The sequence below is a fragment of the Peromyscus leucopus genome, chromosome 4 (genome assembly GCF_004664715.2).
Source record: "Peromyscus leucopus breed LL Stock chromosome 4, UCI_PerLeu_2.1, whole genome shotgun sequence".
NCBI classification, from domain to species: domain Eukaryota; kingdom Metazoa; phylum Chordata; class Mammalia; order Rodentia; family Cricetidae; genus Peromyscus; species Peromyscus leucopus.
In genome coordinates, this window is record NC_051066.1 from 47,494,727 (window position 1) to 47,516,720 (window position 21,994).

The window sequence follows — 21,994 nt, forward strand, 5'->3', positions numbered from 1 at the left end:
GCCCGAACATTGCTGGGCAAAGGCAAGGTAAACATTTGAAGGTAAACATGCTATTGAGTCAAGACACACACAAGGTAATCCTGCCATGCTGTTCACATTGCTTACACTGACCTGGACACTACCCGGGAATTCTGCATCTTGATGTGCATGATCTGATAATGGGGGGGGGGGGGGAGCTTCAAAGAAGTTTCTTTTAGAGACAGTTGAAACTATGTGTCTGTGACTTTACAAACTGAAGAAAACATCCCTACTGGAGAACTAAAATTGTCAGAAAAAAGAAAGTTAACAAGCCCTTTGATACATTAGCCCAGAAGCCAACAGTGTTAGGTATCCACAGTGGCTGGAGACCCATAAAGCACAAAGTGAGGAATAGCATTAGCCCGGGCAGGAGTCTAAGACACCCAGCTGCACCCCCAGGGTGTGTGGCCCCCCAAAGCTGAGTGTACTAGGGCAGGAGAGGATCACGGGAGCCTGCTGTGTCTCAGCCACGGGCAGGCCTCACACTGAAGTCACGCCGAGATACGGATTCAAAGACAACATCCAACCCAGGTGCTGGCTGCTGCCCAGTCTGCCACGCGTCTTAGGGCCTCCCAGTGGCTCCCATGGAGGTCCCTACGCCTCGCCTGTGCGTGGGGCATGGCTTCCTGTGCTAACTCACTTTCTGTGGTAGGTTCCTGCCAGGCAGGGGCTATTAGTAGACAGTTTATAGATGTAGAAGCCTCCCAGAAAGGTTGGTGACTATGGTCACACAATAAACTACAAGGAAGGCAAAGTCAGAGTTGTCCTCCCAAAGGGAGACACCCCCACCCCATCTTGCATCATCCTTTTCCTGAATATCTTTTTTAAAAAGTTGCAAATTTGGTCATTAGTAGACAAAATAACCAATTTTTGAAGTACCTAAAATAAAACTGTCAACACTTACCACACTTATTTTTAGCAGCTTTAGTTTGATGGCTACCTGTATCTCCTGCTAAGTGGATGAATTGACACGTACACACCACACAACTCCTGGTTATGATGTTTGGCCCAACACATATGGCTTTTCCAGCGTCTGAAGCCTGAAGCGGTACATACAAGTCTGAAGCTGTGGGAGTCACTCCATGGTCAGGATTCTACACAGAAAACTGTGTGACACCCACAGGGGTGTCCACATCAGTCATAAGACTTGGAGGGACACGCTGGTGCAGCTTCTCCAAAGTTCCAGGCTTCCTGGGAGCTACTGATCCAGTCAGTTCCACAGTTCTCAATACTAAGAGAACAGTGGCAGGGAGAAGCCCACAGCCACTTTATGCTCCTCTGGGGGGAGGGCACACAGGTCTTGGGGAGGGCACACAGGTCTTACTCATGGTGGCCTCACCTGGCTGTAGGAGGCAAGAGAACAGAGCAGGACAGCACTGGTATGCAACGTGCACTTATCTTACCTGAAGTGAGCTTGGACAGGAGGCAGCTCTCAAGTGACGACTGCCACCAACAGTGTGCCCTGACAACATCCCAGGACTTTAGGTTTGCTCCTTTATGATTAAAAATAAATAAATAAATAAATATCACACTTGTTCTGGGATTTGTCTGTCAACAGTGAAAAGTGACATTTTGATATTCCAAACACTTTAATTGAGGCAGACTTTACAGCCCAGGCTGGCTCCTGGCCTTCAACTCACAATGCTCCTGCCTCCACACCTCCCTACACTGAGGCTGCAGGCATGGGAGCTTCTCTGCCTCCCTTCTGGTGGCTTTGTCCCCCTGGCTTCCTCTTTTGGGGAGCAGATCCCCCACCCGCCCTACCTCACACAGCTGCTCCCCAGAAGGGCTTCTGAAGAAAGACATCCTTCTGTAGTTCAGTGACTTTTTTCCTCCTCCAAATTGCTGTTTTCCGGTCACTTTCGAACTCTCTTTTAGTGCACCTTCCTTTTTCTGGTAATCTAATCATCTCTTCCTCGAAACTTGAGTTAAGCATTGAGAACCTACTTTTTTTCTTGAAGGAATTTAAATTATCACAAGGACCAAAATGGACTGCTTTAGTAGGCAAAGGTGATGATCTCTGAGTTTTCAAAAGCATCTGATATTGGCATTTCCTAAGTGCTGGGCACGGTTCTGAGAAGCCAACTCTACTCCGTACAGCACCATCACAGACTTGGATCCTCATTTTCAGCTGAACCCAGACAACAGCTGTCCACAGCCTGCTTCCAAACGGTGACGGGTGAGCTGTCACTGACCTAAGAACGCTGCTGCCGTGCAAGTGTGCACGCCCCAGCGCTGAAGGCACAAGAGCACTCAGGAGCGAGTCCCACACTCTGTTATTCACTTGAGATTTTCTACCAATATCTGGCATGGCTTCATGAGAACCACTTTTGAATTTGGTTTACACACTCATCTTTCCTACTGGAAAAAGAATTTATTAATGGGGTGAAGTAGCAGACACCTCCCTATAATGCCAGCGTTCTGGAGGCTGAGGGAGGAGGACTGCCATCAACTTTGAGGCCAGCCTGGGCTACACAACAAGACCCTGAATAAATAAATGACTGCGGGGGAGGAAGGTAACTGTTTTGGGTGGGAAAGCCAATTCAGTTCAAAATGGACAAGCTACACACACTAAAACTACCACAGAATGAACCAAAATCTAAGAATTCAATTTAGAAACAAGCTGCCGAAGCAGTCCTGGAATTAGGTTAAATATTTAGAACACTGAAATTTAGTGTGGGGGGGTAGGGGGTAGTGATCAAATAACATGGAAATTTAAACTGAAACCAGAGAAAGACCCGATACTGTGCTTTTAGAATAAAGCTATATCGAGTATATGCGCAGACGCGCACGCGCACACACACAGACACACACAGACACACACACACACACCCAACAGCAATGCAATGAGATCATTAAACTATTGACATAAATGTACATTTCCACCAAGACATATCTGGTAACATAATAGCAATCAACAGTGCATTTAACAGTCAGGACAAACGCGGAAGCAGGACCCTACAGTGATGTTTGCCTGAGATCCCACCATTTCGGCGCCCTGTAATGAGGTATTTGCATAAACGCTTGGTCACATTTAAACTCAAGTTCTTTTGTAGGAAAAGGGGGTGGCCATTAGGAAAAACCAACCACATGCCTCCCGCCCGCACGTCGGCACGGCAGCTTCGGCATGTCCTTCCTCAGCATCCACACGGTTATTAAAGCTAATGTACTTGTTACTGGTTTTTTTGGTGTGTGTTGCGGGGGCGGGGGGGGGATGCTGGGGATTGAACCTACATGAGCTAAGTACAGCCCCCTACCAATGAACTACACCCCCAACTTGTACAGCTACTTCCAAGGGTGAGGACTGCACATTTTACCTGCAGTCAGTCCTGAGTCCAGAAGACAAGGAACAACCAAGGCCTCAAACTAAACGAAGGAGTTGAAAGTGCCCGAGTAACACGGAAATTATTTAGCAATAAGCACCGACCAGCTCCCTGCGAAAGTGATACTGGTTCATTTAGCCCAAATACTGGCAGGCTATTGAAATCCACATTTGGAAAAGCTTTAGAAGACATAGGGAAATTGATTCACTTTTTTTATTTGAATTTTTCTAAACATTCATTTAGTGTGTGTGTGTGTGTGTGTGCACCGTAGTGTGCCATCATGCATTCTCTCCTCCCCCACTCAGGTCTTCAGGTGTGGTGACCCCCCCCCCCATACACACACTCTTGATTCTGGACTCATCACTTGAGCTGGACTCCAGGGAGCAATTCCCTTTCATGGCTTCTCCTCCTCTCTCCCCTGGCCTCTGGGTGTGACATGTGTCCTGGTCTTCCCACAGAGCCCAGACTGGCCTCAAACTCAAGTCGTCTTCCTGCTCCAGCCTCTTCTAAGAATCGGACACTTGCTCTCATTCATTCACAAATGTGGTGCAATCAGTGACCCAAGCTCACCACTCCAAAATGTTCAACAAAACAGGGCATTTTAATTCAGATCATGAATTTACAGTAGCAACTGTAAACACTCACTGACTGCCAGCATGTGGTGACCATGCCAGTGATCTTCAGGGATTTTTATCCTGATCTAAACAGGAGTTGGTGCTGTCCTGAAGGCTCTCCCGACAGCCTGAGGTGCTCCCAGGATTAGCACTGATGACTTTAACAGCTTGAAACACTTCATACTTGTCTGGAGTGTGCTTAAGGAATTTATTCATCTGCTGGTTAAGTAAAAGAGCTAAGTTAGTACCCTAAATCTTGAAAGCTCTCTTTGAATATAATTTTCACAGTCTTTACATTTTAACTGTCATTGTTTATTACTGGGTGGCTACATTCTCTATAATTCCAGCAGCATCTTAAACAGACAATGTGTCTATGTACAATGGAAAAAAAAAAACACAAACAAACGAACAAAATGGCTTGCAACATCAGGGAAGAGCCACAGTTTAACTGTACATGTTAAGGGGTATCTGGAGGGAGAGTGTGTTTTCTGCACCATGGACAACTTACATGTAAGTCTCAGCATTATGACTGTGACAATAAAGAAAAATCCGTACAAGAATGAAATACAGCATCCCGAAAAATATTGGTTTCTACCACACAAGGCAGTTAGAAATTGTTCACATTTTAACAAATCTGTACAAACCCACAAGAAACATTCTATGGGACCAACATCCCATCTTGATGCTAAGAACTTTCTAGAAATGTAGAATAACCATGAACAATTTATAAATCTAGTATCTATGTGCTCCACAGCCCTAGAACCTAAAAAACTGATTTAAAGAACTCAATATGCCCAACATGGATCATTTTACATGCCTTGATTGTTAATGAATGCTTGCTTTTAATATCTCTCTATGATGTATAGTCAACTTGTGCCTTCAGGGAGGTCATTCAATTTTTTTTTTTTTTTTTTAGCAAAAAAGCAATATCATTTAGCAGCAATTAAAGCGCCTTCAAGAAGACTTAAAAAAAATACAATATCCAATTAGAAAAGCCGTATTTTTAAACATTTGTACAAGAATAAGCTGCTGAAACTCAGTAATTGTAATACGACATCTGTACAGTAATTTACAACAGAGCCAGAAGGGAATTTATCATTATCCTGCATAGAACTGGCCTGCTTTTGGTTACACACTGTCTCCTGTTTTAGTGAACGAGGCCGGGAAACAGAAGAAAAATGCCTGTTAATTCTAAAACACTGAAAGCCCTGGGAATACTATAATTTAGTGACTTCAACTGATTGGAAATAGGCAGCTCTTTGTGTTAAAGGTGTCAAGTGTCCAGAAATGACAGCTCCCTTTAAACACAACCAGTGGGGAAAACGGACATGTGATTCGAGGTACAACTTGGTAAAAGCCAGAATAGGCAACGACGAAGTCCGACTGTCCACAGACCGTAACTCTCACACTCTCTTATAAACAGCACGGCTGCTGTCACTCAGTTCTTGCTTTGGTTTCTGCAGATCAGCCACCGAGTGCTGACGCTGCACCAGGCACTGTAGCTCCATGTTACAATGTCCAATAATCTTTCCATGTGTTCTTAAATAATGAAAAACTACCCTTCATATTAGAACTCTGGGAACCATCAAATATATTTAGGTATTATAAACGTTATTTACAGTGTCCCTCTTCCGCTGTGACATGTATTCCTGTTCCGTGCTGCTCCGGGGCAGAGGGAGGAGTGTGCACTCAGTCACGTCCGTGATCACCCTCACACAAGATCCACGGAGAGCTGGAGTTCACAAACACTTCTTACCCAACCCTCAAATGCACTCAAATTCAAGTATGCGTCTGGAAACCAATCCTGGAGCGTCAGTACGTGATCACGCTTGACGGGGGAGGCGCAGGAGCAGCCGCCAGTCCAGACATGTGCAGGTTTCCTGAAGAATTGGACCTTCTCATGTGTGGCAGAAGGTAGGGGTCATTTGCCAGCTGGTGCACATCGAATCGATCTTCTTTTCGGTAAGCCAAACAGCGTCTTATGAAGGCCTTGAAAAGAAAGACAGTAATGTAAAGGACCTACCTTCTAGACACCAACCCACCAAATCCCACAGAAGGGTGGGCACACTTAAGACTGTCAACAGATCACATTTATAGGAAGTTCAAACCATAAGAACTTTGGGGGTAAAATGAAATCTTCACTCAAATTTGAACCCTCCACCAATACCCCTGGGTGCCACATTATAGCCTCAATTATTGCTTCCTTTGGACGTACTGTTTCTAATTTATTTTTATTTCATGTGCATTGGTGCTTTGCCTGCATGTATGTCTGTGTGAGGGTGTCAGATCCCTGAGACTGGAGTCACAGGCGGTGGTGAAGTATGTAGATGCTGGAACTGATTCTGGGTCCACTAGAATAGCAGCCAGTGCTCTTACCCACACTAAGCCACCTCTCCAGCCCCCCTTTTATGCACTGAAGTACCTCAGCATTAGGACGGGCAGACTGAGTAAGACCTAAAAGTAATGAAGGTCCAGATGTTGTGGTTTCTCCCCCAGTTTTCGGAGAAAATCAACTTGCTGTGCACACAGAATGAGGAAGCATATTTTAGTGCTTAACAAGGAAGACAGCAAACCCAAAGGCCAAGCAGCCCCGCTTCCAGAGCAAGTCAGCCCCCTGCTGCAGGACCGGAGCCACTGACCACACCAGAACCGTAACGCAGACACTTCACAAAAGGGATGTGAGGTTCATACCTTGGCTTCACTGCTCACAACTGGTTTGACAGGGAACTGGACTTCTGTGGCTTTTAGTATTGTGTTTTCCTGGAGAATGTCTTGTTGGGATTGATTGTGACCAAATGGCTTAAAAAAAAAAAAAAAAAAAATTGAAATAAAATATTTAAAACAAAGACTCACCACAAAAATGATTTGTATATTAACATTTTGCTCTCAGTTACTTGAAACATGGGATGTGATCTCAGAGAAACAAGGTTATAGCTAAGGACAGGCTGGAAAGGCTTCTTCCATCAGTCCTCAGCAGAGACACCCCAAGTGATGGAGAAGCAAATCAGGCTGTCATTCAAGTAACGAGGAGGAAACAGCTCTAGATGTGGAGCCAGGAGAGCCAGGTTTGGTTCCTATGCTGGTCAGTTTTTATCACTTTACCATAAGCTAGCGTTGACTGGGAACCTCAACTGACAGCTGCTCACTCAACGGCCTCTGGGCATGTCTACAGGGCACTTTACTGCTCGGTAACTGGTGTGGGAGGGCCATCCCTGGAAAGGTGGTCCGTGGGGGAACTAGAAAGCAAGCTGCACAGGCTGAACAAGCCAGTAAGAGGCGCTGCTGTGGGGCCTTGCTTCGTTCCTGCCGAGGTGGGACCTTCACTTCCCTTGATGGTGGATTATCACCTGCAGATGTCTTCCCTGCTCAGTTGCTTCTGGTCATGTTAATCTCAGCAACAGAAAGCAAATGAAGACAGTTTTTATATGCTGCACATTTCTAGAAGGTTCCATCTTTCTCCTCATAGTGTTGGAAACTGGGTGGGATGCAAACTAGATGTTATCCATGGCAACCTGCATTTCTGATTTTACTATTTTCACAGAGGTTTGGGAAAAACTAACTTTGATGGCATTTCTCTGAGGAGTTACAGGAGGAATTGGTACCCAGGTCAAATGTTTGCAGGGGACAGTGGAAGTTAAGAGAAAGCGTAAGGAATGAAGGACATTGCAAAGTGCTTAACTCCAGAGTTCTCAAAAGAAAATGTTTGGGGAAGGGGAAGGGGGGGAGGAGGAGGAGGAGGAGGAGGAGGAGGAGGAGGAGGAGGAGGAGGAGGAGGAGGAGAGGCCAAGCAAATCAACTGTTACAATAATTCTGATCCAAAGAAGCAATCAAGAAGCACGCCTTTCCTTGGAAGGATCTAAACTGATTCTAAGTTACTGAAATGTTGCACGTCAAAGACAAGACCAAAATGACTTCACTTATTTCTACACAGCTGAACTGATGCGGCACAACTTACTTTTCTACCATAGAGACACTGAAAAAAGATGACTCCAACCGACCACACATCAACCTTGTTGGAAATCTTTGGCGGCTCTTTTCCAACTACAAAGCACTCAGGAGGCAAATACCTATAAGTAATGGGAGAGGGAAAAAGAAAGAAAAGGATGCCATGTTTAGCTTAAAACTTTCTAAATCTTTATTTTATTTACACATAACCTCAGTTTTCAAAAATGAAAACCATCAAAGTTTTAATTCATTTGACTCCAGAACCAAAATACAACTTTGTAAGAAAGTATCTTTATATTCAAAGAAAGCACTATCATTATTGTGATAGTATAATTGTGATAGTATAATCTGAGTAAGTTTCTACTAACAGAAGGAACACTCTCCTACCCTACTCCAACAGTTTAACCTGCAGGCAGTTCTCCTAAAATACACACCACACCACAGACTCTCTCCATTAAGCCATCCAAAGAGACTTATTCCAACGAGACAGGATCTCATACTTCTTTTTGTTGTTGTTGTTTTTCGAGACACGGTTTCTCCATGTAGTTTTGGTGGCTGTCCTAGATCTCACTCTGTAGACCAGGCTGGCCTCGAACTCACTGAGATCCATCTGCCTCTGCCTCTCAAGTGCTGGGATTAAAGGCGTGCGCCACCACCGCCCGGCCATATTTCTTATTGTAATGTAAGACCTATCCTAATCCTAACATAAATTTCAAAATCTGCAATCACTATTATTCCCTTTCTTCTTCCAAACTGGCTAGTCAAGGCCAACTCAATCACCTCTGAATATGAGCTTTCTCTGTTGCCTTCTATGGGCATGTAGAACATGGCTTCCTTCCCCATGTCAGGGAGACTGAAGTGCATCTACAAAAGCATTTAGCTCTCCTTGCACTTCAAGAAGCACAAGGAGTTTTATCGTGCAGTTTCAAGCACTACCAGTGTGTGAAATATACTAAGTATTCAAACACGAATTTTTAAACATGAAAGGTAAAAATAAGTTTGTTATTTCGTTATAAGTAAAACAATCTACCTAGTGGTGGTGGCGCACACCTTTAGTCCCAGCACTCAGGAAGTAGAGGAAGGTGGATCTCTGCGAGTTCGAGGCCTCCTGGTCTACCAAGCGAGTTCCAGGACAGCTAGTGCTGTTATACAGTGAAACCCTGTATTGAAACCCGCCCCCTGCTCCCAAAGTAAAACAATACATCACAGATGCAAGCAGCAGACAACTCAAACTTTTGAGAAATTAAAAATAGTAAAAACGAGTAATGCAGTTAACCATGGTTCACTTAAAAATACTGCTCTACTCCATGCTGAAGGAAGGTGTCTACGTGTGTGACTGAAGGGAGCATGGCTCTTGACCGTGCAGGCCTCTTACCACACAAAGGACATATAAATAAGCAAGGGGGCAATGACAGGGACAGTTTTGTAGGTGACAAATTTGACTGCGCTGGACACCAGTAAGGGGAAGAAACAAAACTGACTTTTCCTTAGTGACATTGACAACAATGTTAAGTTTGTTAGATGAGAAGTATCTTATAAAAGCAGTATGTGTCTTCTAAAAGGGTCACCCCAGTCTCCAATTACACAGCTAAATAACCTCAACACTGAAAACTAATCATTTGTTGGACCACTGTCTCTTTGGGAAATGTATTCCTGTTGTTGTTGTTTTGGAAACAGGTCTCACTAGGCCTTGGCTGGCCTAGACTCACTCTAAACCATGCAGGCCGTCAACTCACAGAGCTTCTTCTGCCTCTGCCTCCCGAGTGCTGGGATTAACAGTGGATACTGCCACCCCAGGCCTGGAAATAAGTCCTATGTCTCTACAGAAGAACATCACTACTGTCCTGCAAGCCCCTAAAACAAGATTTCCTGCTCAGGTCTACCTGTAAGAGGGCCATTTCCTCTCACTGTTCAAAATTAGTGAAGTCAGGGTGACAGAGAAATCAACAAGGAGTATTCTACAGAGAAGAAAGCTTTTTATTTACTACAGGTCTCTAGGATTTTTGTTAGGCTAAAAGACCTCTAATTGAGACTATTAACTTTTAGGAGATTACAAGTTTGAGTGACAGTTTTCTTCAATGGGAAAGCAGCAACTTGACTTTTTACGAATATCACATTTTTTGGTGGTGCCATGATATGACTTTCACGTAGCTTAAAGATAACCACAAAAGACTAATTCCTCTTCAGGAAAGTGAACTCAGCATGAATCTGAGCAACTCAGGGTAATGGTCAACATGGGCCCAAGCAAATGGTGTCAAGGCTGCCCTGGGTAGCTTTATGTAGCTCTCTTCCCAATAAAATCTAACTTCTTGCTAATCTCATCTTTTTGAGAATTAGGTTAGTTTTGAAAATGTTAGTCTGTATTTTCTACTTTGGTGCCCTTGGCTGTAAGTGTGAGAATTCACACTCAAAGGTTTTGGTAAACACCTAGTATTCTGGTTCGAGTCAGGTCAACTTGACACAGGTCCCTCAGAGTCTGAGTCCCTGTCCTGACTTCCTTCACTGACGGACTAAGATGTGCAAGTGTGAGCCAAACAAACCCTCTCCTCCCCTACTTGCTCTTTGGTCGTGGTGTTTCACCGCAGAAATAGAAACCATAACTAAGTCATCTACATACTAGTAACATTCAGGATGACTTTTTACATTCAGGAATTGGTTTCATCTATATTTATATCTACATAAAGAGATTTTTGAGAGTCAAATCTAAAGACTAAAATTATGATGAGCTTATCTACAGTCTACAATTAATAAACTCTGTATCTAGTATAAAAAACTATTTAAAAAAAAAATCACAAAACTTCTACAGAGAAGGCCTGAGGTTCACAGTTCTCACTAGTGACAGCTGGACACTACATCTTAAGTACTTATTCAGATCATAACTATCATTCAACACCACAGAGAAAACTCATGAGTCCTGCTTCACTCCGGCTGCTATATATTAAAGTTGTATGCGTATGCTCAGACATTCTTCTTGCAACTTAAGAATGCAGAGAAGAGAATACTAGCCACCAGACTCTCCTTCTCTACTCAGAGGCTTAGGATCAATGCCTTCAGCAAAAGAATCTCAAGGAATATTTGAAAATAAAACTAAAATTTCAGAAAACACTGAGGACTAATCTAAGTAGTCTTGATATTTTTACTGAATCATTTACCAGTAAGTGCCTGCCCCTTGGGAAGTCAGATCCATTCCGTCTACACCATAGCTATCATCATCCATAATCTTGGACAGTCCAAAATCAGTGATTTTGATTTCTCCACACGCTGTTCCATCTACCAAAAGGATATTTCCTAAAAGCAAAATAAAGTATTTTTTAGTAGCGTGCGTACACACGTACACACACACACACACACACACGAATAATTTTTACAACTAGAGTAATGTTTGGTAAACAAATGTGTATCTGAGAACTGTGATGTTGGTGCAGGCCTTTAATCCCAGCACTCAAGAAGCAGAGGAAGATAAACCTCTCTCTATGAGTTCATCCAGCCCAGGCTACACAGGGGAGCCCTGTCACAAAATACAAGCAAAAAAGCAAACACAGCCCCCACACCTCCAGAACAAACAAACAGACAGACAAAACCCCCACCCCTGCTAAAACATGTTTCCTGAAATACCTGGCTTAAGGTCGTAATGTATAATAGGAGGCTTGATCTCATTGAGATACCGTAGGGCATTCACTATCTGCATCACAATCGAGCGAGCCTCCTTCTCGGACATCAACTTGTGCTGCTTCAGGTAGAAGTCTAAGTCATTGCCTTCACAGTACTCCAGCACTGTACAAAACCTGCAGGGACGGGGGAGCAGTCATTACCCAGGCCCGAGAACCTAACCGAGAGAGGAGAACACCTGCAGGAAAGGGCCGGAAACAAACCCGCATCCTCAGGAGTCGCATCTTTGTTGACTTACGTATCTGTATCCAAGGAGAAGTAATCATAGAGTTTAACTATTCTGGGGTGATCCAGCTCCTTGTGTATTCGATACTCTCTGCAGGCATGTTTGTGGTAGTTTTCTTTTTTTTCGTCTCTCCAGCTTTTATTAAGCTGGTGGATCTTCACAGCAGCGTATCTTTGCTCATATAAGTCAAAAGCCTACAATTCAAGGTAGAACATGATCACACTGTACATCAACCAAACAGCTAAACAGACTTAAGTTTTAGTGATAACTTTTGCAAAAACTACTGATCATCTCTACTACCATATGCAGTTCAATGATATACTTAAATAAGACCGAAATGTCTTGGTGATGAAGCAGACAAGCTGAGTCATGATAAAACAATACGGCCTGCTCCTTCACATGGGAATCTTACAGGGAGCAGTGAGCCACACAAATGGCTATGACACTGTTCTGTGTGTTATAGGATTTTTATCTATATTTTCTTAGCAACTAGATTAATACATTCTTTTTAATTTTAAAGTTATTTTTATTTGCTGTGCATGGGTGCGATCCCTCTACGTTATCTGTGCACCTGTGCATGTAGTGCTGTAGAGGCCAGAAGACGGCATTGGGGTCTCTGAAATCGGAGTTATAGATGGGCATGGGTGGTGGGAATCTGAACCAGGTCCTCTAGAAGAACCATCAGTGCTCTTGACGACCGAGCCATCTCCAGCCCCAATTAATAGGTTCTTAACAATTCTCTAATTACTGAAAAAAACTTCTTTTGTTATGAAACTGTTCAATCTATACTCAAGAGAAGAAGCATAATGAATGTTTATGTATTTACTATTACCTATATTCCCTTTAGGGTGAGACAGTATGTGAATCTAATTCCAGGTGCTATGTATGTTAAGTGAGTGCTCTACCATTAACCACCACCTCCAGCCACCTGACTTATTCCCATATAATATTTAGAAAATAATCCTGCTAATTCTTTAGCATTTATCTCTTTAATCTAATCCAGTATACAATCTTCATTCAATTTTCCCAACTGTCTCAAAAAAAAAAAAAAAAAAAAAAAAAAAAGGGGGCTCAAATCACTAGCCTCTTTGATAAAGAACAGGAATAGTATCAGTACTTTAAACTTCACATAATTTATAAGTGTTTTAAACCTCTTATTTTATTTTAGGTAACCTTGATGTGATCTAAACAATAAACATTTTTAACTTCATCTATGTGTACAAGTGCAGGCATCTTCAGAAGCCAGGGTATTAGATCACCCTGAGCTGGAGGTACAGGCAGATGTGAGTCTTCTCCAAGGGTGCTTGGAACTGAACTCAGGTCCTTCGGGGAGCGGTGCACGCCCTTACTGCAAGCCACCTCTCCAGCCCATAAATGTTGGACACAGCAAATGCCGTCAAAGAAAGCTTAACAGCTTAAGTTTCCTTGTGACTTACTCGCAAAGACACCCCTTTAAGAAGTACTTAGTAACTTCTGTGATTGTTCAAAGAACCCCTACCTTGCTGGCTTAAGCAGAGGGAAACACTTTCCTAGTTAGCTTCAGCTGTCAATCTGACCCAGCCCACGGTGATCTGAGGGGCTCTGCAGGAAGAGACTGACCTGACCGACTGGCCGGAGGGCAGCCCACCCTCGAGCATGCGGTCCTGGGCTATGGATAAGGGAGAGCACAGGCCAGAGGAACCAAGCCTGTAAGCAGCATTCCTCCATGGTTCTTGCTTCCAGCTCTGGCCTTGAGTTCCTGTGTGGCTTCCCTCAGTGTAGGACTGTACCCTGTAAGATGAAGTAACTGCCCCCTCCCCAGCTTGTCTTGGTGTCTGTCACAGTAAGAGAGAAACAAACTAGAACAGGAGTAAAGTGACTCTGTGACAAAACTATCACCCTGTGACGTCAACACAGCGGAAGAGCAGAGCCTCCAAGAATGGGGAGACTGAGTGCTGTAAGTAGCAACACCCGCTTGGAACCTCAGGTCTCTTTATAGTCAGAATGGCCGAGAGGATGACATGAGGACTACAAAGGGCTAAGAACAGACCTTCGACCCTGGACAAAGACAACAGAACCCACCATAAGCTCCTTTTTTAAAATGAGACTGAGGATCAAAGTCAGTCTAAAATCAGTACACGAAACCCACTTATTTTCTAACCCACCCTCAGCATGAGGAACAGAGAACATTACCTTATACACCTCACTAAAGCCACCTCTTCCAAGCAGATGAAGTAATAAATATCTTTCATTTAACGTTGGATGATCTTTGAACCTTCAAAAGGAAGAAAGAAAAAACTATTTAGGCACATAAAAGAATACAAGGAGTTCTGTGTCCATCAATGCCCACTCTTGACTGCTCCCAGCTGTCTGTTTCTGTTTCTCTGCTCTTCACTTCGCATACCAGTCAGTAGTTGCTTCTATTTCCTCTCTATCTTTCTACAAAATGTCACCTGTGTTAAGCTTCAGCACTTACAAAGTGTAACTATAACTGTTAGCCACTAACAGCACCCTCTTAAAGACCCTCAATTACGCTCTATAGGAAACCCCTTATTCCTCATAAACCACTTTTCTTGCCAAAATATACATTTATATTGAGTCATGAGTGATCAAGATTTTATAGTACTGACTTGTATTTAAAAATAATTGTATTTATCAACTGATCTTTGTTCATGGTTATTATCTTAGTTCAATTTTGAAAGTAAGAATTAAAAAAAAAAGTTAAAAAAAATCACTCTCAAGTAATACATACTACCAGTACTAGTTAGTGCTTATTGGAACTGCTACATATTAAAGTTAATACATGCTATCATTACTTGTTCGTCCCTGTACATATTAAGCAACCTACATAATAAGTTCATTTGTTTAGTTCTCAAGCAATCCTATAGAACAAAGCCTGCTCTGTGTCTGTTTACAGACGAGGGCTCAGCTGCTCACAGAAAGGGGTCAGACTGGGTAAACTGTCCGGACAAGGTTAACAGTAAGACATGCCAGAAAAACACAGTTCCCAAAATGTATACTCTGACAGCAACAGCTTTAAAATGCCAGGTGTAAATACACCCCATTTGTCTAATTTTACTGAAAATTAGTTGAATATAAGTTAGCACAGTTTCTCCTGAAAACTGTAGAACACAGATTTTTGCTTAGACTGGAGTACACTGTAAAACTGTAACAATTTACTTTCTCTTAACTTCTGAAACCACAGCCACAAATACTAAACTTAATTTTCAAAGAAAGTTCATTTTCAATTAGTTTATCCCATTTGTTTTATTAAGACTTTAGTTTGGTAGCATTTAGGGTGTTCTCTATTATTTCCTTTCTCTCACATGCTAAAGTGATGTTTATGAATTGCACATCTACAGATGATCACAAGGCCCCGCTGTAAGCAAGGCGCTCACATCTCACAGGAGAAAATACATATGAAGTCATGCAGCTTTACATTACATCGCTGCCTTAGAGATCGAGTGTCAACAGACACATTTCTCTCCTATACTCTAATAAATGAAGATCCAGTAAACACGGGCTATTTTTTAGTGTACCACCCAAGACACTCATTCTAATAATTAGATTTAAACCAGAGACTACAATTTGCAGTTCTTTCCCATTTCTTCCTATATTGTCTGATTTTAGATACATAACTTGTAATACTTTCTCCTTCATTCCTGTACCATTAATTTTGACATCCAGTCAAGAAACATCTATTAGGTGCCTACCATGTCCCAGGCACTGTCTTAGGTTTGATAATACAGGGAGAGAACAATAATGATCTTGTTCAGAAAGCTTACAGGTTACGGGGAGGAGACAGATAGTAAATAATCAAAGAACAGTCAGTGACAATCATCATGGAAAATTAAAGCAAAGGATGTGAAAGGGGAAATGAGGGGAAGCAGAGATGGGGGTCTGTCTGTCTAGGGAGCATTTGGTGTGAAAAACAAGAAAGCCGCCAGATATTCAGAAGGGGACTAGGAGAGATAGGATGGGGAGGTAGCTGGGGGTCAGACCACACAGACATCCAACCAGTAACACACTGGAATTTTTCTATGTGTACAGAGATGGCTGACAAAGAAAACGTTTGTGTTTTCCATGGGAGAGGAAGGGGGACTTCTGTCATGTACAACTGTGGCGACTTACTGTGAATTATCCTCATTGTTTATTCTCTTGAGCTCTCGTATGTGAAGATTCCTAACTCTTTCCAAACGCTCCAGCTCTGCCTGGATTTCGGCTTCTTCCTGAAGAAGAAGAGAGGAAACTATAACAAGATCTGTTTATTTGTGATATAAAAGGACATTTTACCCATGTATCCATTTTCACAGCAACGAAAACAATAGTATATTACAAAGTACCACTGAGTTGGAAGACCAGAGTGCTCTCTTGGCGCCTCAGAGACACAAGAGCAAGGCCTATTGCAGGGCCCGTCCTCTACCCAAAAGCTGCACCCAATGAAAGCCCACAGTTACTCTGTACTCCAAAAAAATCTATTTTGATAATATCTAAACTGAGTGACTGCAAAGCAGTATATGAAGCTGGTTATCACACAAGATGGATTCCCAAATCTCAACGTAAGAGGAACAAATTTACTAAAACAAAGTAAATAAAGGTATTTTTTAATAACCATTAAAGGGACTAGCTAGAACCTTATAAAATTTGGAATACAAGTACACTCAAACACAATTGTTGGATAAATCCCTATAATCTTCAAGAGACATTCAAGCAAAGTTATGAACAGCAATGGCAGATCCTGTTACCAGAGCAGATGAAGGCCGAGTCCTAAAGATGTACTTCAAAAGAATTCAGTACAAAGACATTGATATATGCATTTTCATGTCTTTATGTGTACTGGTATTTTTCCTGTGAGGGTATAGAATCCCCTAGAACTGGAGTTCTGAGACATACTGGGTTCTTGAGAGATTTTTTTCTTCTTGTTGGTACTGGAGAACACGCAGGGCCTCTTGCAGGCAGGCAAGCATTTTAACCCTGAGCTGCACTCCTTGCTCTTAGCTAAGCTTTCTTACGTGAAACCTCATCATTTTCAACAATCACAACTCACTGTACAAACAGGAAATGGATTGAAAAGCTTTGGAACAATGGATTCAGAACACAGCTAGCCTGGTTGTCCTAATTTTGTCATATAAAGTAGAAAAAGCTAGCCCTTTCGATAGGTAAAAAGCATGGTAAAGAATCTAGAAGAGGTTGACAGTTCTTTTCACATGACTACCATGTGGTAGTTAGGCTGGTGACCGTTCAAAGGGTCTGATCATGCCCATCAAGCCTATCAGAATAGCAACCAGAACACCTGTTGCAATTTTACTTGGAATTATTACATGGAGATACAATTTCAACAGTGTCTTTCCAGAAATTTAGTCTTAACCATTGAATTACAAGATTCACCTAGACTGCTGAACAGAGTAACACTTGTTTTATAGTCTTCAGTTATCTATATAATAGAGGTAACCTGTAGATAAAGTTTCTAAAGGAAGTATGAAGTATATTTACACTTCCCATCTGGTAACTTTGTAATTCTTAGACTTTAAAACAAAGGACATACTCTAGGAGGAATACAATTCTGCGACTTTGAAGTAATTTCTCTCAAATTTCACTGAGAAAAAGTATATTGTTATAGAGTGAATAGTTTTCCCTCAAATTCATACACTGAGGCCTTAATTCCCCAAACAAACCATGTAGAGGCCAGGAAGAGGGTCTTCTCTAAAAGCAAACTCCACTAAACCCTGATCTAGACCCTGAAACAAGAAACTACACTTTGTCGCTCCAGCCACCAGCCTGGTGTTTTGCTATGGCCGCCCAAGCACACACACACATTCAACCATAATATAAATATTTAATATGCTACCCAAAAGGAGCTACGACCCACAGGTTATGAACCACTGCTTAAGCAAATGCCAGAGGCCCAGTAACCTCTCCTAACAGGAGAGGGTGTAGCCCAGCTGGAGTATGCTCCACAAGTATCGGCAACTATGTTACTTTTCCTCAGACACTTTCCAAAGGTCTGTCCTATAGCTATCTTCTTAATGCTGGAGAAGGACATTCATCTTTTTCAGTGGGTTCAGAAGTGAGGATAATCCAACTTCACAGCTAATCACAGAATGGTATCCTCACACTCACAAATTAATAAAATAAGAGAATCTAACCAACTACTATGTTTCACTGGGCATTATGGTGCACACCTTTAGTTTGAGCACTCCAGAGGCAGGAATCTGAGTTCAAGGCCAGTCTGGATTATAGAGCAAGCTCTGGGCCAGACAAGGTTGCACAGTGAGACCCTATCTCAAAAACAGTTCTAATTCTGGGTTCAACCACTAGCTAGCCAGGTATTTAAAGCAGAGAGACTCTCTGTAGGCAGTTACAGACTAGAAGGAACATCAGTAAGAACAGACTGCATTAAAGAGCAGTGGGTTTCATGATCAAACACAAAATAAAAGAACACAGCTCTTCTCTATTCAAGCCCAAAATGGAAGCCACTGGCAATTTCACAATACATACTGCAGTGATTTACAGCCCCTCAAACAATGTCAGCGCTCTAACATACATCACAAAGATCAAGTCATATGAACAGCAGAAGACCGCAATACCGCCTCATTAGATGACTCGCAAAAATTCTACTTTCCAATACATAAATATATATTGGTTTTTCAAGACAGGGTTTCTCTATGTAGCCCTGGCTGTCCTTTAACTCACAAGATCCATCTGCCTCTGCCTTCTGAGTGTGGAGATTAAAGGTGTGCACCACCACCATCTGGCACTTTCCAATATTTTTAATGAAAATTAAGTCCCATGACCACTTGAACAGAACAATTTGTCTCTTAACAGATCTTCAGCACAAAAATGTATCTTATTCATAATTAGTCTCTTTTGGCAACATTTCCCTGGTTCATGAGTTACATCCAGTCCAGTCCACTCTCTAGCCTCCAACTCCTGTGTCCTTCCGTTCCCTCTTGAATTCATGACCTCTTCTTTAAACACACACACACACACAGAGAGAGAGAGAGAAAGAGAGACACGGAGAGATGGAGAGAGAGCTTTATCAATTATTTACTTCAAATTTATCCTTTTTATGTAGATATAGGAGACATGAACCAAAGGAAGTATGAACCAACAGCTGAACAATTATTACGTACAGAGCAGGTCTGATTTGATCTCAGCTGTCACACTTGAGTATGACTATGTAGCTGGGAAAGGAGGAAGAAGACGTGAAGGCCCTGGGAGTCACAGTTATTTTCTTTTCTAACTACACATGGCTGTTCTGGTTGTTTCCAATCAGGACATCGCCAATCACTGACGGGGGGTCTCGGTGTCTCTCTCTCTCTCTCTCTCTCTCTCTCTCTCTCTCTCTCTCTCTCTCTCTCTCCTGATGTCTTCCTCTTCCCCACTTCATTTGCTTCATTTCTTCTTAACAGAGAAGGGTGTGTGTTTGTTTTAATCTCTCTTCAAATGCACAAATATATACACTGAAACTTTTTCCCCCGAGACAGGGTTTCTCTGTGTAGCTTTGCGCCTTTCCTGGAACTCACTCTGTAGACCAGGCTGGCCTCAAGCTCACAGAAATCCACCTGCCTCTGCCTCCCAAGTGCTGGGATTAAAGGTGTGCACCACCACCACCCAGCTACACTGAAACTTTTAACTGGGCATGAATGAACAAACAAGACAGGTTTGTTTCTATGCAAGCTTCTCCATTTTACATAAACAAAGCAAAACCTTGTCTAAGCAGCTGCAAATAAATGTAAGAATCCCAATGCCTGGCAAATTTAAAGTATAATATTTAGTATTTGTATTATAGGGAAATCCCTTAAATACTAAGCAGGGTGCTGACACTGTCTAGCAGGCCCATGTACAGTCGATGGCACAGTACAGTGTAGTCCTTTCTTCCAGTTTTCCATGGCCTTTGCACCCTTTTCAGGAGATTGGTGGATCATATGCCCTTAAAAAAACAGTATAAAAAGTTAACTTCCTACTCGACAATGGTAAGGGTTCAGCCTTAACATACTGAGCATGTGTGTACATGTAAAAGCACAGATTTATAATTTTGACTGGAAATGGCCAGTAGCCAAGAAAGTAAGTATTCTTTATGAAACAGTGACTTCTAGATTAAACAATTCTGTGCTAAGTGAGGAAAATTCGACTTGCAATATAAAAACAGCAACAAAAAAAACTGTGCGCGCGTGCGCGCGTGTGTGTGTGTGTGTGTGTGTGTGTGTGTGTGTGTGTGTGTGTAAAGGGTGATCTTGAACTCCCAATCCTCCTTGGATAATATGCACGCACTAGCACCTCCAGATGCTAGGGTTATAACTCTAGATTCATGCATGTCAGGCAAACACTCTACCAAGTGAGCACATCCCTAGCCCCACAAAAATGTTTAAATCCTACTGCTTAAGCAAGTAAATTAATATATTAAACACCAAAGAAAGAAAACTTTGCCTCTAAATTTTCCTTTTGGTAAGTGACTATCATCTACTACCAAGTCAGGGAATCTGATTATAAGAACCAGACTTTTCTACATCTCTGGCAAGGAGGAGGTGGACCATAAACAACAGAGCTTCCATTTACAGCTAGTTCCATGTACCCAGCAACCATCCTTCAAAATCTACTCATGTTTAAGTAGGAGGAAATAGTAAGGACAAAATGTCAACTAGGAATAACAATGTGCTTCTCAGCGCCTTTCTTGCCCCCACACAGCCAGAAACCTCCTGACATTCTTCCTGGGCGTAACTGTGACTTTTTCAAACACAGAGCATTTTCCACCAATGTCCCCTGAAAACTACTCCTACTCCTGCAAGAGAACCCCGTGTCATAGTTTACAGAAACATAATGTGTCTGCGGTTCGCCTTAAGTAAGAGAATTGTCAAAAGATTTCTTTTGGTTATGGCCACAAATATAGACGTGAATACACAGATCTAAAGATAAAGCTGTCTATACTGCTCATTGTTTTCATTCAAAACTAAAATGAGAAGAAATGTCATATATGGAATTTATTTTTGTGGTCATACTAAGGATTTGATAACTTGGATGATATTGAGTATGCTAAAAGGCTAAAAGAGATACCACAGTTGGTCAGGAGTATGTGGATTCAATTCACCTAAAACCAACGCCCTGCTTTCTCCACTGCTCAAAAGGCTTGTAGGCAATCCAGTCTTGTCCGTTTCAACTGGCTGCATGTTCCACTGTGAGGAGTGAGAAAAGAGCTGTGAGCTTGTTCTCGGCCTGTAAAGAGTCACCATGGAGGTGAGTACTGATGCTGCTGCTGCCTGTCACTGCTTGTCTCTCTTTGCAGGTGCCAAGATGGGTCAGAGAACAGGAGGTCAGTGGCAGAGTTGTTGCTACACTGTTATCTCTTCAGAACGAGGCACAAGGAGAGACGAATGCCACATCGCAAGGAGCAGAGGAGAAAGAGAGAAAGAAATGTGTCAGGTGGCATGTTGGATGTGATTCTGTTTCAGTAGAGACTGAGATGACCGTCAATTGCTTAGCTGACTGCTTCAGGCTGATACCTTTGTGTCTGCGGAGGAGTCTTACCTAGCCCTATTTCAACTACAGATTGCTCTTGTCTCCCCAATAAAACTTCTGCCACTTAAACCAGGTCTTATAAATCTGTCTCTGTCTCTCTCTTACACACACACACACACACACACACACACACACACACACACACACCTCATTCCCCAATCCCTCCTTTACTATTTAGTGTCTGATACTGAGACATCAAACTTTCTAGCATTCTCTTCAAATAACCACATATCTAAATTATAAATCTGAAAAGAAGAGAACAATGGGTGTAATAATGCACATCTTTAGTCCCAGCACCTGGGAGGCAGAGGTAGGCAAATCTTTGAGTTCCAGGCCAGTCAGGGTATAGAGTGAGACAGTGTCCCCAAAACACACAAGACAGAAACTAGAGAACAAAGAGCAACTATATTCACACGTTGTTCACATTTTAAACTTATGGGAATAGCCACTGAAAAGGAGGCATTGAGAACCTAACTGACTGTGTTACTCCATGTAAAGCACGTGGCATTCATAAAGCTAAAGCTGATGTTCACTTGAAAGAGTTATTACAAGCTGGGCAACTCCCAGCACTCGGGAGGCAGAAGTGGGGAGATCTGAGTTCAAAGCCAGCCTAGTTTACATAGCGAGTTCATGACAGACAGGACTATATAGAGGCATCCTGCCTAAAAGAAAGAAAGAATTATTGCAATTTGTCTTAAAAGAAA

The 21,994-nt window shown here is 42.4% G+C and overlaps 1 protein-coding gene across 2 annotated transcripts in view; it reads right to left on the reverse strand.

Moving 5' to 3' along the window:
• Positions 1–3,923: 3,923 nt before the first annotated feature.
• Positions 3,924–21,994, reverse strand: part of Tlk1 (tousled like kinase 1) — a 124,156-nt gene continuing 106,085 nt past the window's right edge. The window contains exons 14-22 of one of the 2 annotated variants that reach the window (XR_003736275.1): positions 20,863–21,117; positions 15,906–16,003; positions 13,968–14,049; positions 11,808–11,989; positions 11,516–11,685; positions 11,053–11,188; positions 7,911–8,022; positions 6,647–6,754; positions 3,924–5,944 (exon numbers count right to left, since the gene is read on the reverse strand). Coding sequence is in view for 1 of the 2 variants with exons in the window: in XM_028885759.2 (XP_028741592.1) it covers positions 5,768–5,944; positions 6,647–6,754; positions 7,911–8,022; positions 11,053–11,188; positions 11,516–11,685; positions 11,808–11,989; positions 13,968–14,049; positions 15,906–16,003 (1,065 nt within the window). In the remaining variant the exon portion in view is untranslated. The remainder of the gene's footprint in view (positions 5,945–6,646; positions 6,755–7,910; positions 8,023–11,052; positions 11,189–11,515; positions 11,686–11,807; positions 11,990–13,967; positions 14,050–15,905; positions 16,004–20,862; positions 21,118–21,994) is intronic. The other variant, XM_028885759.2, reaches the window with a different exon arrangement.